This window comes from Wickerhamomyces anomalus, assembly GCF_001661255.1.
Source record: "Wickerhamomyces anomalus NRRL Y-366-8 unplaced genomic scaffold WICANscaffold_4, whole genome shotgun sequence".
NCBI lineage: Eukaryota > Fungi > Ascomycota > Saccharomycetes > Phaffomycetales > Wickerhamomycetaceae > Hansenula > Hansenula anomala.
Genome location: NW_017567113.1, coordinates 1,190,973 through 1,206,894, shown reverse-complemented (window position 1 = coordinate 1,206,894; position 15,922 = coordinate 1,190,973). Strand labels below are relative to the sequence as shown.

The window sequence follows — 15,922 nt, the reverse complement described above, 5'->3', positions numbered from 1 at the left end:
AATATTTAGATGTGATTGAGTTACAATTGATGCACCGCTTATTATCACTATTTATGATTGATTTCCGTTTTGACTAAGGGATTTCTTGTCGCATAGTATTTCTCTGATTTTAGGAATATTTAGCTAGATTTTATTCTAAGCTAGGATAAAGGACTTTCTCACCATTCAATAATTAATGTTTCATTCAAATTATGTTAGTATTAAGACTCCTTCAGGAAATCCATTTTGGGATTAAGTTTTACATTGAAATTACTAATAATTGGTAAGCAGAATGTGATTATGATAAGCTGTGAGCTAATCATCACTGATAATTGATAAAGCTGAATGTCGCTATGATATGTTGGCTACAGTTGGTTAATCCCATTTGATATTCAATTGAAAATATATTGATTCTTTTGGGGAAAATGACTAATAAAATGTTTTTTTAACTACAATTATGCCATCTGTAGATCAAGTACAAATGAGTATTTCATACCACAATATATCATCTACACAACGTCATTAAACAAATCTAAAAATCACTAAGAATATGGTTGGAAATTCTCCATCATTTTCACCAATGTTGCTCGATTAGGCTCTTGCTCACCAATTATTGAAGATGACTGTTCAAGATTTATTGTTCTTTCCCATTCTCTTTGGAAATCACTTAGGAGAACTTCACCCTTCGCATTAATCATAATCCTAGGTTGAACTTTTGAATCACCTTTAGCACCTCGTTTCAATTTTGAATAAAAGACTTTCAATTGCTTCAATCCTTTGAGAATATCCTTCCTTGAAGTTGCAACAGTGGCATCTTCATCATATTGAGTAGCCAAAAATAATCCAAAATGTTGAATACGATTGTATGAACCTGTGAGGCAGAGATACCCACAACTAAGAATAGGATTTGAGCTAATGGTTGTTTCATAACTGTTCCTTGACTTAGCAGCTTTCTTGTGTTTGGAGATAGCACTAGCTGCAACAACTTCATCTAAGAAAAGCTGCTCTGCTGCTATTTTTCTAGAGTGACTATCACCATGGACCAATTTACCCTTCAAGTATAATGGGTTGAAGATCTTGACTAAAACAAAGGGGGTCTTTATTGATACTGGATCAACCTTTAAGTTGAAGATCGAAGTTGGTACTTTAAAAGATTCAAAAAGACAATCTGGCCCATTATTTATCTTTTCAAAAGATGCAAGGTCGGCCATTATCCTCTGTCTCTTACCTTTGAAATGCTTTCTCAAGCTTGGAGTGAATTGGAAAAGAGTTTCAAGCTTCTTATTATACTGAACTGTATAGTTTGATGGTTTCATCAAGAATCTATTTGCAAGGTTATCCAAAATTCTGAGCTCAGCATCTCTGTGATTATTGACAGTTTGGTAGCCAGCGGTGAAGAAGTACCAGGCAAGTAATGAACGTAACGTTAAACCGCTTGAAGTACTGTTAACAACTTTGTATCTGATTAAATCAATAAAGGCATGATCATTATTAGGACAACATTCACCATCAACAACGCCTATTTCAATGTAGATCGAAGTGACATAATCAGTCAAGATACATCTTGTGGTTTGAGCAGTAATCATATAACAAACAACCTCTTTCATCAAAGTTTCAAATTCTTGAGACTGGGAACAAAATGATTCACTGTTTAGGATCTCATTAAAAACATCTTGTAATCCAAATCTAGCAACGTTGAGAAGTATAGAATCAGAGCCATTTTCAGCAATATGTACATGTTCAGGAACTTTGTATGTAAAATAATCATTCCACAAGATCTTTTGAATTGTTCCACTATATTCAGCATCATCTGAATGAAAATTTTCAATTTGTTGAAAACCCGCAGAACCAATTGTATGGTCTAAAAATTTTAAAGTTTGATTTATCACTTTAATACAATATTCATTTATAGTTGTATGTCCAACTTGATCAATTATCAAAGGTTCATCACTCTCAATATTGAAAAAATCTCCATAATTATCACCAGAAACTTTATCACCAGCTTCAATCATTTCTAATAATTTAGATAATCCATATTCAAAATAATCATCATCCAATTCTTTGAATTCATGAATTTGAACGTTTCTGAAACGATCATGTATTGGATTCATGACATCTTCCAATTCAAGTCTTGGTGGTTTACTTGGAGTACAATTTGGATAGTAAATTAGCCCAGTTTCGGGCATTGATAGTAAGAATTTTGCCCATGTTTTCTTGTTAACAAAGTTTTGCAACACTTTTGGCAACACTTTTGCATTATGGATATCATAGTTATCTGTATGAGATAATAAGGAGTTATCATGAAGTCCAAAATAATCATTCCCAAAGTTGATGTGTAATAGATCTTTATGTAAAGCACGTTTGCACCTGTTGTAAAACTCTTCACGGTTGAATAGTGGGTTCTTGAGCATTCTGAGTTAATGGAAATTGATTAGTTTAGTCTCTATCATCTTGAAAAGATTGTGAATTCATGTTTTGGTTGGAATTGATGTGGTTTTATAGTTGAGTTGTGATGAAGTTTTCTGTTTTTCTGTCTTTTTCATCTGTCAAAGAAAAAATCAAAACAAACAGAATTTCAAAACAGAAAAAGCATTGATAAAGTCATAGCCAGTCAAAGATGAGTGAAGTGGTTGTTCAAGGGAAAGAGAATCCAATAGTGTTCTTTGATGTGTGTATTGTCGTTTTCGTTACGAGTCTCTAGGACTAATACTGACAATTCTAGATATCATTAGGACGTGAGTGATCTTTTGAACCAAGTCAGAATCAGTTACTAATATGAATAGCTAAACCATTGGGAAGAGTGAAGTTCTTGCTTTATGCTGATAGGCTACCCAAGTGAGTGTTGTTACTGCATTTGTCTAGCTTGAAGATACTAACAATTTGGTAGAACATGTGAAAACTTTAGACAGTTTTGCACTGGAGAGCATAGGTCAGCTCAGAACAAGCCAATTGGATACAAAAACAGTACATTCCACAGAGTGGTGAGTATAAAGAGCGTATTTTCTGATAACCCACCACTAACCTCTTGCCAGATCAAAGGATTCATGATACAAGGTGGTGATTTCATAAGTCATAATGGTCTCGGGTCATATTCAATTTATGGTTCAAAGCAATTTGAAGATGAAGGGTTCTACCACAACCATGAGAAATACAGTCTCAGCATGGCCAATTCAGGACCAAACACAAATGGATGTCAATTCTTTATAACACTGGACAGCCAACCGCATTTAGACGGGAAACATGTTGTATTTGGGACTGTGATTGAAGGACACGATATAGTCAATCAGATTGAAAGAGTCAGTGTCGAGGAAAACGACAGGCCAAAAGTCCCTGTTAAAATTACAAATTGTGGTGAAATGTGAATTTAATACAATATTGCAAAATCTATTACACGTAGTATCTCGTTTATTACCCGATTGGGAAGTCAAGATAATTTTTTCCGTTTTCGTCGAGGGAAAAACATTCCCACGAAAAAAACTGACAATTTATCAACAACAACAACAACATTTCATCAGCTAATTCTTTATCAATAATCCAACCAGTCTTTCCCTGTGTTTGCTGCTACTCAGTCACCAAATTTTATATCACACTATTTTTGTACTCACTTTTACAAAAGCTTATTTTTCCCACGTTCTTTTGAAAAACTTCCAAATTCCAATAGTTGATTAAGGGTTCACAAAAACTTCTCGTGTTTTAAACTCATCAAGAAACCAATAAATATCTCTAAATTATTTTGGAAACGGACAAAAGATCAAGTCGCTCATTTCATCTATAAGCTGCTTTTTTTAAACATCTCTTTATAACTAGACAATTGTGTGTTTTTTCTTCATTTCAATTCAAGAAAACAATATCAGCTATACAATATTGATTAACTTATAGTGTTTGGTGTGTTATTTTCCCTTAATTGTTTTATCCAATTTCATATCAACTCATTCGCTTCAACTTTGTGCTCATTTATATCATACTGGAGTGCTTTTAATATCCCCTTTTTTAATCAATTAATTATTATCAAGACAGGTTTTCGTTTCAATTCGTTTACTTTTATTTAATTTTAATCTCAATTATTTTGAAAAATGACTTCAGAAGAACAACAACAACAACAAGAACCTGTTGCTCCAGCTCCAGCTGTTGAAGAATCTAATTTAAAAACTGAAGAAAAACATCAACAATCAGAACAACAACAAGAAACTTCTCAAAACCAAGAACAACCACAACCAGAACAATCTCAGGACCAACAACAAGAACAGCAACAACAACCAACAGAACCAGAAGCTGCTCCAGCTTTAGCTGCTGAAGGTGGTCGTGAAGTTTCTCGTAAAATCCTTTATGTTGGAGGTTTAGATAAGAATATCACTGAAGATGATTTACGTGACATCTTTTCTGCTCACGGAGCAGTTGAATCTGTTAAAGTTTTATTTGATAAGAACAAACAAAATTTGAACTATGCTTTTGTTGAATTTGAAGATGAAAAAGCTGCTCAAGTTGCATTCGATTCATTAAATGGTCAAGTTATAGGAACTTCAGAAATTAGAATCAATTGGGCTTATCAATCCCAACAAGCCAAGAGCAACCCAGAACATTTCAACATTTTCGTTGGTGATTTATCCACTGAAATTGATGATGATCAATTAAAAAAGGCATTTTCAAAATTCCCATCAATCGTTCAAGCTCATGTTATGTGGGATATGCAAAGTGGTAGATCAAGAGGTTATGGTTTTGTTTCATTTTCTGATCAAAAAGATGCTGAACAAGTTTTAATTACAATGAATGGTGAATTGATTGGTAACAGAGCTGTTCGTTTGAATTGGGCTTCTCATAAACAAAATAACAATAATCATTCCCAATCTGGATTTAATGGTCCTCGTGGTAATGGTTATAATGGTCGTCATCACCATCATCATCACCATCATAATCATTTGAATGGGTTAAATCATAATGGGTTACCAACTAATGGTTTTGCTACAAGTAATTTGATTAACGGTGCTGCTCAATTGGGTGCTAATCCAGCTGTTAGTGTTGCTGCTGCCACTGGAGCTCCAATTGGTGCTAACGGATTACCATTAAATGGTGCAGGTGCTATCAATGGTACAACAGGTTTGAACATGTTATCACCTCAATCTTATGACTTAATTTTAAGAAAAGCTCCATCATGGCAAACAACTGTCTATTTAGGAAATTTAGCTCCTTACACTACTCAAAATGAATTGATCCCATTATTACAAAATTTCGGTTATATCGTTGATTTGAAAATCTATCCAGAAAAGAATTGCGCATTTGCTAAATATGATAGTCATGAAAGAGCTGCTTTAGCTATTGTTCAATTGACTGGGTTCATTGTTAATGGTCGTCCATTAAAATGTGGTTGGGGTAGAGATCGTTCACAAAATAACAACATACAGTACCAAAACTATGGTCATGTTATGTATCAAGGTCGTTAGAAAAAAATGGTATAAAAAATGAAGAAGAAAGATATAGATTGTTTTCGTTACTCGTGATTTTGTTATTGTTGCTGTACTTGTGTTTTTGTGTGTGTTGTTTTGGTTTTTAATACTTGATCTCACCATAGCTTTTTTTTTATTTAATATTAATATTTGATTGTGCCCTTTTCTGTTATCTTTTTATTTACTTGTTGCTGCTACAATTTTAATTGGACTCTGGTGATGATGATTTTTCAACGTATATTATTGTGCTTTAACTGTATCTTTTGATTCATATTTTCTTTTGGATATATAGGGTGTGCTATTACAAACTGAGTGATGGAAATTAAGCTCAAATTGACAATAGAATCTATGAAAAGTTTTGAACTTGATTTTTTGGTGTAGTTTATAATTAAAAATCATCACGTGATTTGATTATAGTGCGTTTACCGATTTTCTGTAAGCCATCGAAAAAAATATTCAACAGATAAATAATCAAACATTAATTACTTTAAACGTCAACAAAAACGATAAATTTCTGTTTGGAACGAGTGCTTTTTTTTGTTGCCTACTGTTATTTGAGCTTTGGTTATTGCCTGGTATAAGAACAAGATCTTTTGCTTTCTCCTTCTTACCTGGTTTATTCAAGTCCGATCTCAAGAACACATTCCAATATTCCATTTCAAAAGATCTTTTTAGATCAGATCATCTTCTTATTTGATTGAATTGTGGCTCTTTATGTTACTTCATTCAATAAATCATTCATTGCTGTTCGTTTTTTCATTGTTTTTCATCTCAATTTCTGCATCAGATAATACTCATTATTTTAATTCATACAATTATCAATTGGAAAATTCAAATAATCAATATTTAACCAAACTTTTGAACATTTCGACTAAAAATTGGAAGAATCTTTTATTCACATTCATTGCATTAAGTATACCAACTACTTTATTAATATTTAAACCAAATTTCATAAGCGATATCATGAATAATTATTTCAACGGCAATAGTTCATCTTCAAATTTTTTGAATAGAAGAAGATTCAGATATGGTTCAAACCAAAACACCAAGCAACAGAAGAAGCTAATGAAGAAAGGTGGTAACATTGGTGGGTTAATAAATGATGGTAATACTTGTTTTATGAATAGTGTTTTACAAAGTTTAGCATCATCAAATTCATTAATAAGTTTTCTAAATGATGAAACAATTGAAGGAGATATTAAAGAAAAAGATTTAAAATTTACAAAATCTTTCAAGACTTTATTAGAAAATTTAAACAACAAACATTTCAACAAGAATCATGATTACAAAACAAATCCAATGTTGAAAACAATGACCAAGACTCCAAATAAAAATTTCTTGATGGGTTATAATCAAGAAGATGCTCAAGAGTTCTTCCAGTCTATATTGAGTGAATTAGAATCAGATTTCAAAAAAATCCACTCTTCAAACACAACAACAAACAAGACAGAACCGGTTTTAACATCATCATTACCATCAGATACCACTCATGGTATTGATAATCTTGGATATATTGGACCAGTTTACATTCCATCATCACAAATAGATCCTAATTTACAAGACTCGCAGTTAAAGTCAACAAGATTCAATCTATTAACACCAGTGGATGGGTTAAGTGCTGAAAGAATTGGTTGTTTACAATGTGGTGAAATGGGTGGTATCCGTTATAGTGTTATTAGTGGGTTAAGTTTAAACTTGCCACCTGATAATTATAATGCTTTGAAATTGACAGATTTGTTAACAAAATGGATTGAACCTGAAATCATTGAAGGTGTTGATTGTAATAGATGTGCATTGAATTCAGTTTTACAATATCAACAGGATCAATTATCAACATTAGAAGCTAAAGAACAAACTTCCTCAACTGAGAAATTAATTGAATTATTGAAATTAAGAGTTGGTGAAATTGAAAGAGAATTAGAAAAACCAATAATTGATGATGAAATTTTCAAAAAATTACATACAAAGAACATGATGAAGAAATGTTCAAAATCTAAACAAATTTTAATAAGTCGTCCACCACCATTATTAGCCATTCATATTAATAGATCGGTGTTTGATCCAATGACTTATAGAGTTCGTAAAAACAATGCAAGAGTTGTTTTCCCATTGAAACTTGATTTGGATCCATTTGTTGCAGAACCAAATGATATTAATACAGATGCTAGATTACCATTGTCAAAGAAGGTAAAAGTTCAAGAACCTATTGTTCAATCAGAATCATCATCTACATCATCATTAGAAACTCCAGATAGTTCAAATAATGAAAAGGAGGAGGGTGAAGAGAAATTGGAACAAGATTCTGATTCTGACTCTGATGAACAAGAAATTCCCCTTTCAATTGAAAAACAAGACATTTCAGGACCATTAGTTTATGCATTACGTTCAGTTATTGTTCACTATGGTACACATAATTACGGTCATTACATTGCATTCAGAAAATATAGAGGAGTTTGGTGGAGAACTAGTGATGAAACAATTGACATTGTTGATGAAGATGAAGTTTTATCAGCACCTGGTGTTTTCATGTTGTTTTATGAATTGGATAAAGTCAGTGATCATGCTGATAGTAATGATGAAGAGGAAGGTGATAGTGATGACGAAAGTGATAGTGATGATGAAGATCAAGGACTTGGTAAAGTCAAGATCAGTGGTGAAAGTGATGAGGAAGAAGTTGAAGAGGATGAAGAATCTAGAGATAATGAAGAGTCGATGGCCAATACCATTGCCAATTTGTGATCAATAGGTGGGGGATGATCAAAAGAAGAAGTGCATTTTTAATAATCTCATAATCATAGCTTTAATACATTTTTTAATAATAAGTTTTCATTATTTGATCCAATTAATTTCAGTAGTTTATGGAAGTCGCGAACATCTGATTTTCTTTGATAAGCGCAAGCATAAGCATTTCATTGTCTTTGACACAATTTCGACTCAACTGAAATTTAGTATAAAGAGCAAAGAAAAAGCTTCAATGTAAAGCTTGTATTAATATTCTTGATTAACCAAGGAAATCCACAAATATGTCAAATAAATATACAAAGGAATCTCCACCACAAGTGCCTCCAGGATGGGTAGCTGTATGGGATGATGAATATGAAACGTGAGCAGTAAAACAAACTACGATAGAGATAATACTAACAAAGCATTCAGCTTCTTCTTTGTTAATGAAAAGACCAAAGAGTCAACTTGGGAACTTCCTACAGAACCTGCAATTCAACCACCAAGTTATGAACAAAGCACATCACGTCCAGCAGCTCAGCAAACAAGTGCACATACGAGACCTTCAAATCGTCCTCAATCCACAAATGCTAGTTCTTCAAGACCATCAAGATTAGAAACAGAGACAGAGGAGAGAAGGGCATCAGCAAGAAGAAGAAATTCACCAAGTTTAGGTGGTCTGGGTGCCGGATTGGGAGGTGCTGCTCTCGGAGGTGCCTTACTTTCAGGTTTGTTATCTAGTGGATCAAATAGACATGGTTATTCAGATTATGGGTATGGTGGTCGTCATGGATATGGATCAGGTTTAGGACGTCGTAATAGATCATATAATGGTGGGTTGGACCTGATGGGATTAGGTGGGCCTTCTTATGGTCGTTATGGGCATCGCCATGATTATTATGATGATCCATTCACCAGTGGTGGAGGATTATTGTTTGGAGGTGGTGGTGGAAGACGCCATCATCATCATGGAGGTGGTGGATTAGGTATGATGGGTGGTGGACCATTTGGGGGAGGCCCATTTGGAGGAGGAGGAGGAGGTTTATTTGGAGGAGGGTTTGATGATGATTGTTGTGGTAGATGTCATAGAAGATGTGGAGGAAGATGCGGTGGAGGTGGTGGATTTGGGTTTTTCTAAAGTGTTTTAAAAGATAATAAGATTACAATTTGGTGTTGTATTTCGAATTGTTTCATTTTAATAAAGTTTGGTTCCAATTGTTGTAATAGTTTATAGGCTTAGTTTCAATTTGATTTCATAAGTTCAAATTGTAGAACAATCAATTTATCCAAAACAACAGAATAATGAACACCTACAATCCCATCTCTTGTTTAAATTAAGTGTGAAATAAAATCATTCAAATTTTTCTCATTTTGTTATACATGAATAGAACCAACCATTATAAAAATTTATCCTTAAGCTAAATTTATTTATAAAGCTTTTTTAGCAGCATCAGCTGGAGAAACTCTGTTTTGGTTGTTGAATCTTTGTCTTGATGGTGGAGCTCTGATTCTTCTATCAGTTCTTGATCTAACTCTGACAATTCTAGCATGGATAGCACAAGAGACACAGTAGTGTAATTTGTTATATAATTTTGGTAAAGCGTATTCAGAGTAGACAGAAGCTTCACTTAAATCTCTAACAGCAGCAGCTTCAACAATGTTTCTGATGGTGACTCTTTTGATGGCTTTATCTTTTGGAACACATTTAGCACAGTTGACACATCTGACTGGTTTAACGTGACCTCTACCTTTCTTGTTTCTACCGTTGGAAGCTCTCTTTTTTGGCATCTTTATAATTGTTAGTATTGTAATCTTTTGGGTTTATAGAAAAGGGTATTATATCTTGTTGTTTGAATATTTTGATGAATTGATATAATAATGATTTGTAACAGTGCTCTACTCTTTAAATTCCCATGAATCTTTCTTGTAACTTCTTTTCTCTCTTTCCAGATCTTTATTCTGATAATACCCCTTTGATGTTCTCCTTTATGGTACCTACTTTGAACTATAATTATCTGTGGATACTAAGTATGTGTTTTGTCTTTGATTAAAAGAAGTGAAAAATGTTTTTTTTATTTGGGCGTAGCTAGTGCGAAACACACAGTGAATAGAAATCGCTTAGGAGCACTACTCAGAGAGCAACGGGGAGGGTAAATTTCGTGTTTTGCAATGGCTTTGTCGTTGTATGTGAAATAAATCAAATGTTGTTTGGTTGTTTCTTGAGGAATGTTTTGTGTTGCGGGACACATAGTGCTATATGTTTTTGTATTGGCAGTCACAGAATGTAGAGTCACGTGAGTGCTTTAGGGCAGGTGATGTTGGGATGTAAAGATTAATATTTCAACTCCCTCAGGTTCGAACGGGGTATTACAAGACCATCTCATTGACACGTTCATTGCCGCTTTGGGCAGTCTAGTCGTATCCAATTAGAGTCGATTCTTATAACGAAGTTTTTTTTTTGAAATCGTACAACATTAAAATCGAAAGAGAACAGCATCAATCTCAACACAACCATCTAACATAACACATATCCCATTGTTTGAAGGGTCATTCCATATTCAGTAGGTATAATGGGGATAACTCAGGAGGGAATAGAAAGGAATGGATTGTGAGGAAACAAGAAAAATTAAAGTAGTGATGATGACAAGTTATGATTTCAAGATCTCATGTTATCTATAAGTTTAAAGAGACATCAATTTATCAATTCAATTATTATTCCCTTATGAAATTGTCAAGTTAATTGAATACTAACGATTCTTTCAGTAATGTTATCAGCCATCACACGTCAACGTCTAATCACAAGATTACCAATCCGTTCATTTTCCACAACTCGTTTTGCTTTAAATACAAGTAAACCTGTTAAAATTGCTCAAAACTTATCTGAAGTTAATGGTGCCGAATCCTTGATTGGTCCAGGTGCTAAAGAAGGTACCATGCCAACTGATTTAGAACAAGAAACCGGTTTAGCAAGATTGGAATTATTGGGTAAATTAGAAGGTATTGAAATTTTCGATACTAAACCTTTAGACAGTTCAAGAAAAGGTACTATGGCTGATCCAATTGTTGTTGAAAGTTATGATGATTACCGTTATGTTGGTTGTACTGGTTCCCCAGCTGATTCCCATATTATTGAATGGTTGAAACCAACAGTGGATCAAGTTGCAAGATGTTGGGAATGTGGTTCAGTTTATAAATTAAAACCAGTTGGTGTTCCTCAAGATGATCATCATCATTAAATTCAATAAAAACCATTCATAAACAGTATGGAAAATATGATGTCATGAAATATTAATTATCAACATTCAAAAAAATTAAAATACAACAAACAAATTTTATTATTGTCAAGATTTGACAACATTTAGTAACTCTTTTTTTTACTCATTATTTTATTATTATCATTATTATTATCATCACAGCAGAATCAAATATTAAAAGTATCTGTGTGTGTTTGTTTTTCATTATTATTCTTGACTTTCAACCCCATTGGAAAGAGAAAAAAAATTTAAGAAAAGTCATTTATGAAGCAAAGAGAGTTACAATTATCTTTTTTTGTTTAATATATTTATACATAACCAGTAAAAGAAAATAAGTTAAAAAAAGACAGAGAATTTAAAGATTGTAGAATCAATTCAAAGACCCATAATTCTTACATTGTTGCCCCATCCCACTTTTGGAACTATTCCTCGAGAATTACTTCAACATTGAACACCTCAAACAATGCTATACTCATTCATAAGCTTTAATCAAAATGTCCAAACCACAGGTATTATTCATAGGAGACCTAAATGAATCACTTGATGAATTCCAAGCATTCAAACAGAAATTCGAAATAATTGTATGTCGTTGAACCAAATCACCCCTACGTATAAGACTAACAATGTTTAGCATTACAAACTCACAACAAAGCAAGATTTCATCCATTCATTAACTACAAGATTCCAATCAATCTCAGCGATATATTGTGGATGGGCAGGATTCATGCCAATTGGAGGGTTAACTGATGATTTGATCCAATTATTACCACAGACATTGAAAGTCATTACATGTTGTTCAGTAGGTTATGATCCATATGATGTTGAATCTTTGAAAACCAAGGGGATCTATTTCTACAATACACCTTCATTAGGAGCAGATCATGTTGCAGATTTAGTGTTATGGCATGTTTTGGAATCGTTTAGGAAGTTTAGTACTTTCCAAAGGATAACTAATGATAAGGGTGATACTGTAAAGACAAGAGGTTCATTACAAACTCATGGATATGATACAGAAAAGGGGGGATTGGGAGTTGATCAAGATGAATGGGAAAGGGAAACTTATCCTTTTGGTCATATATGTGGTGGGTTGAAAGTTAAAGGTCCTAGAGGTTCCAAAATTGGATTGATTGGGTTTGGTAAAATTGGACAAAAGATTGGTAAAAGATGTGATGCCTTAGGTATGAATGTTTACTATCACAAGAGACAACCTTTAGATAAATTAGAAGAATTGATATTGGGGTATAAAGTTGAGTATTTAGAATTAGATGAATTGTTGCAAAATTGTGAAGTTATTGTTATATGTTGTCCTGGTAATAAATCAACAATGAATTTATTGAATCGTGAAAGATTAGATTTGATTCAATCCAATGGTAAAATAATTAATGTTGGTAGAGGGTTTATCATTGATGAAGAGTATATGATTAGTAAATTAGAGAAGGGAGAATTAGGATTCATTGGTATGGATGTGTTCACTGGAGAACCCAATATCAATCCTAGATTGTTGAATAGAAGTGATGTTTCATTGACACCACATATAGGGAGCTCCACAGAGGATGTTTTCGATAATACGGCTATATTCAATCTAAAGAATATCTACGATGAGTTGATCATGGGTAAAGACGGTGAATCCAGAGTTGTATAGGTTCTTAACTCCAGCTAAATGTGTATATCTTGATCATTTCATTGGGCCGTGCAGTTGCTGCAGTTGACGTGGCAGTTGAAGATGCTGTTGACCCCGGATGTAGTAGCAGTTGCTGGAGGTGAAGACTAAGAACAAGCCATTACCACCACAACCACCCACGCTTTACCTTAGTAAACTCTATTACACCATCTATTAAACTCTCTTGTCGCTTCCTATTTAATTCTTAACTCAATTAATTCAATTCAATCTAAAATCCTTTATTCGGATTCCTACTGCCAATGATTCATCCGAATTCCTCCACGATTACGTAAGATGACTACCGTTTCGCAAAAGTCTGGGGCACTTGATTCCCCGGGCCAAATACACTTGAATAACGTGGAATGCTACTATATAAATACCTCATGGATCCCTATTCAATAATCAAGGAAAGATGTATTACTAGCCAACCACAATCATGACAATCTCTGTTGGTATCAATGGTTTCGGCCGTATTGGAAGACTAGTCCTTAGAAACATCCTCAAAAGACAAGACATCAACATTGTTGCAATAAATAACCCATCCACTGATGCTGAATATGCTGCTTACCTCTTCAAATATGATTCTACTCATGGTAAATATGCTGGTGAAGTGGAATTCGATGAAGACCATTTAATAATTGATGATCATCAAATCAAATTATTTAGAGAAACTGATCCAATAAATATCCCATGGGAAGAATTAAAAGTTGATTACGTTATTGAATCAACTGGTGTTTTCAAAGAATTAGATTCTGCTAAAAAGCACATCATTGCTGGTGCTAAAAAAGTTATCATTACTGCTCCTTCTAAAACTGCCCCAATGTTTGTTGTTGGTGTTAATGAAAAAAACTATACTCCAGATTTAAATATAGTTTCAAATGCTTCATGTACAACTAATTGTTTGGCTCCTTTAGTTAAAGTCATCAATGATAATTTTGGTATAGCTGATGCCTTAATGACAACTGTCCATTCAGCTACTGCTTCTCAAAAATTAGTTGATGGTACTTCCAGAAAAGATTGGAGAGGTGGTCGTTCAGCTCCTGGTAATATCATCCCATCATCAACTGGTGCTGCAAAAGCTGTTGCTGCTGTGATACCTGAACTAAAGGGTAAAATCACTGGGATTTCATTACGTGTTCCAACTATAAACATTTCCATTGTGGATTTGACTGTTCGTTTAACAAAATCAACTTCTTATGAAGAAATTAAGAAAACTATTAAACATTATTCACAAAATGAACTAAAAGGTATATTAGGTTATACTGATGATTTTGTTGTCTCTTCAGATTTCACTTCTGACTCAAGATCCTCCATATTTGATGCTAAAGCTGGTTTGGAACTGAATTCAAATTTCTTCAAATTATTGGCTTGGTATGATAACGAATATGGTTATAGTTCAAGAGTTGTGGATCTTTTAGAACACGTTGCTCATGTTAGTGAAAGTGCAGCAGCTACTACTGCCTAAGATAAATATTCAAATACGTTTTTGCTTTTAGATGAATTGACCGGATAAATACTACAATTAATACATATTCTATTTTCAATGGGAAACTAGTTAAAGTAGTAATCATTAAAATTAAACAATAATATTTGTCAATCACTTCAATGAACAAATCAAGAGGTCAATAATCATACTGCTAATAATGAATAATTGTACCTATTCTTGTTTGCATCAAGTGGTAAATTCTCATTGACATAAATCAAGATGTGGATAACCTATATTAACCTCATAATATGTATATAAAATTAATTATATTATAATAAAAGGTTGACGCTATTATCACATTCATCAAGAAAATATCAATAGCCATATAACATAGGGAATTCTCCAGACAAAACTCAAAAAAGAATATAAACACATGAGATCCATACCTGGCATGGTAACTAATAGTTAAACCCCAAACCAGCTTGTGGACCATATGTACTTTGAAAAAAGTAATTATTGCTGGTTTTATAATATCACGATTTGTATAGAAATACAGTGGAGCGAACTTTCGGTATCTTGAAATCCAGGTTCCATCTTAAAATCCACGTTCCAAAACTAAAGGGGATTCAATGGTCTCTTTAGAGACACCAAAAAATAGAAGACGCCAAAAAATCATCAAAATTTTAACCCCCGTTTTCGACATAAACCTCACCAACAGCTATCATACTTGTGCAGCAATACCATGGTACGCGCAACAAATTCCAAATTCCGAGGCATATCACGTGACGTTATAACATATTCCGACCTCGATTACATAATTATTTTGATTTGATTTTCAATTTGAAAAATCTTCGAGGAATACATAGAGATAGATGTGTAAACACTGGTGAAGGAACCAGATCTTTCACCTTATGAATAGTTATATCGATCAATCTTTGGCTCATTCTATTATAATCGACCGAATACAACATTTGCAGTTAAGATTGGGAAGAGGGAGATACATTTTGGAAAGTTGATAGAAAAAGAAGGAAGTTGTGAAAGTGATAAATTTGGATAAATTTGTTGATATTTTTGAAAGGGAGAAGGGTTTTGGGGAGGTTCACAGAGGGTTAGGGAGGTGAGCACATGGGGATTCCATATCCATTACACTTTTACCACTACAAGACACTTTGCTAACAAGTTTTCGGTCAAGAAGGGGGACAAGTGGTGAAAAGGGGGATTTCAAACCCGATAAAATGGAAGCCAGGGCCATAACCATGGAACCATATGAGAAACAGAGAGTTGCATTAGAATCTACAGGTGGGAATACAACATATAAACATGTTTTTAGAGTACCGCTGATGTATTGGAGGCCCAATTTCAGCAGGTATCTATGCCAAATTCTGTTGATTTATTTGCTTGATTCTCAAAAACCAGTGAAAATTCGCGGAAACCAGGCAAA

The 15,922-nt window shown here is 33.6% G+C and overlaps 9 protein-coding genes across 9 annotated transcripts; 7 read left to right on the top strand and 2 right to left on the bottom strand.

The window, feature by feature from the left end:
* Positions 1 to 2,088: 2,088 nt before the first annotated feature.
* On the top strand, positions 2,089 to 3,341 carry WICANDRAFT_84732 (uncharacterized protein; the record flags this gene model as incomplete). The annotated part of the gene is made up of 5 exons (XM_019185767.1): positions 2,089 to 2,116; positions 2,619 to 2,651; positions 2,763 to 2,814; positions 2,867 to 2,960; positions 3,012 to 3,341. The coding sequence occupies 5 exons, from the start codon at positions 2,089 to 2,091 to the stop codon at positions 3,339 to 3,341; spliced, it is 537 nt and encodes a 178-aa protein (XP_019038283.1).
* Positions 3,342 to 4,052: 711 nt separating this feature from the next.
* Positions 4,053 to 5,417, top strand: PUB1 (Pub1p; the record flags this gene model as incomplete). The annotated part of the gene is made up of 1 exon (XM_019181985.1): positions 4,053 to 5,417. The coding sequence occupies one exon, from the start codon at positions 4,053 to 4,055 to the stop codon at positions 5,415 to 5,417; it is 1,365 nt and encodes a 454-aa protein (XP_019038282.1).
* Positions 5,418 to 5,597: 180 nt separating this feature from the next.
* Positions 5,598 to 6,427, bottom strand: WICANDRAFT_93978 (uncharacterized protein; the record flags this gene model as incomplete). Its single annotated transcript, XM_019186437.1, has 1 exon — positions 5,598 to 6,427. A coding segment is annotated over exon 1 (163 nt), but the record flags the coding sequence as incomplete, so codon positions are not given.
* Positions 6,428 to 6,434: 7 nt separating this feature from the next.
* UBP1 (ubiquitin-specific protease UBP1) lies at positions 6,435 to 7,967 on the top strand (the record flags this gene model as incomplete). Its single annotated transcript, XM_019180750.1, has 1 exon — positions 6,435 to 7,967. A coding segment is annotated over one exon (1,533 nt), but the record flags the coding sequence as incomplete, so codon positions are not given.
* A 476-nt stretch (positions 7,968 to 8,443) lies between these two features.
* Positions 8,444 to 9,279, top strand: WICANDRAFT_63574 (WW domain-containing protein; the record flags this gene model as incomplete). Its single annotated transcript, XM_019183573.1, has 2 exons — positions 8,444 to 8,523; positions 8,574 to 9,279. The coding sequence occupies 2 exons, from the start codon at positions 8,444 to 8,446 to the stop codon at positions 9,277 to 9,279; spliced, it is 786 nt and encodes a 261-aa protein (XP_019038279.1).
* Positions 9,280 to 9,569: 290 nt separating this feature from the next.
* Positions 9,570 to 9,929, bottom strand: RPS26A (40S ribosomal protein eS26; the record flags this gene model as incomplete). The annotated part of the gene is made up of 1 exon (XM_019184920.1): positions 9,570 to 9,929. One exon carries the CDS (start codon positions 9,927 to 9,929, stop codon positions 9,570 to 9,572), a length of 360 nt encoding a protein of 119 aa, XP_019038278.1.
* Positions 9,930 to 10,904: 975 nt separating this feature from the next.
* On the top strand, positions 10,905 to 11,553 carry COX4 (cytochrome c oxidase subunit IV; the record flags this gene model as incomplete). The annotated part of the gene is made up of 1 exon (XM_019186436.1): positions 10,905 to 11,553. A coding segment is annotated over one exon (473 nt), but the record flags the coding sequence as incomplete, so codon positions are not given.
* Positions 11,554 to 11,889: 336 nt separating this feature from the next.
* Positions 11,890 to 13,037, top strand: WICANDRAFT_69456 (putative hydroxyacid dehydrogenase; the record flags this gene model as incomplete). Its single annotated transcript, XM_019184166.1, has 2 exons — positions 11,890 to 11,976; positions 12,027 to 13,037. 2 exons carry the CDS (start codon positions 11,890 to 11,892, stop codon positions 13,035 to 13,037), a joined length of 1,098 nt encoding a protein of 365 aa, XP_019038276.1.
* WICANDRAFT_69455 (type I glyceraldehyde-3-phosphate dehydrogenase) lies at positions 12,996 to 14,562 on the top strand. Its single transcript, XM_019184165.1, has one exon. The coding sequence runs from the start codon at positions 13,492 to 13,494 to the stop codon at positions 14,518 to 14,520; it is 1,029 nt and encodes a 342-aa protein (XP_019038275.1). The 5' UTR covers positions 12,996 to 13,491; the 3' UTR covers positions 14,521 to 14,562.
* Positions 14,563 to 15,922: the final 1,360 nt, after the last annotated feature.

Bases quoted from the DNA above. Each gene is read 5' to 3' on its own strand.
- WICANDRAFT_69455 (XM_019184165.1), top strand. From the start codon at position 13,492: ATGACAATCTCTGTTGGTATCAATGGTTTCGGCCGTATTGGAAGACTA.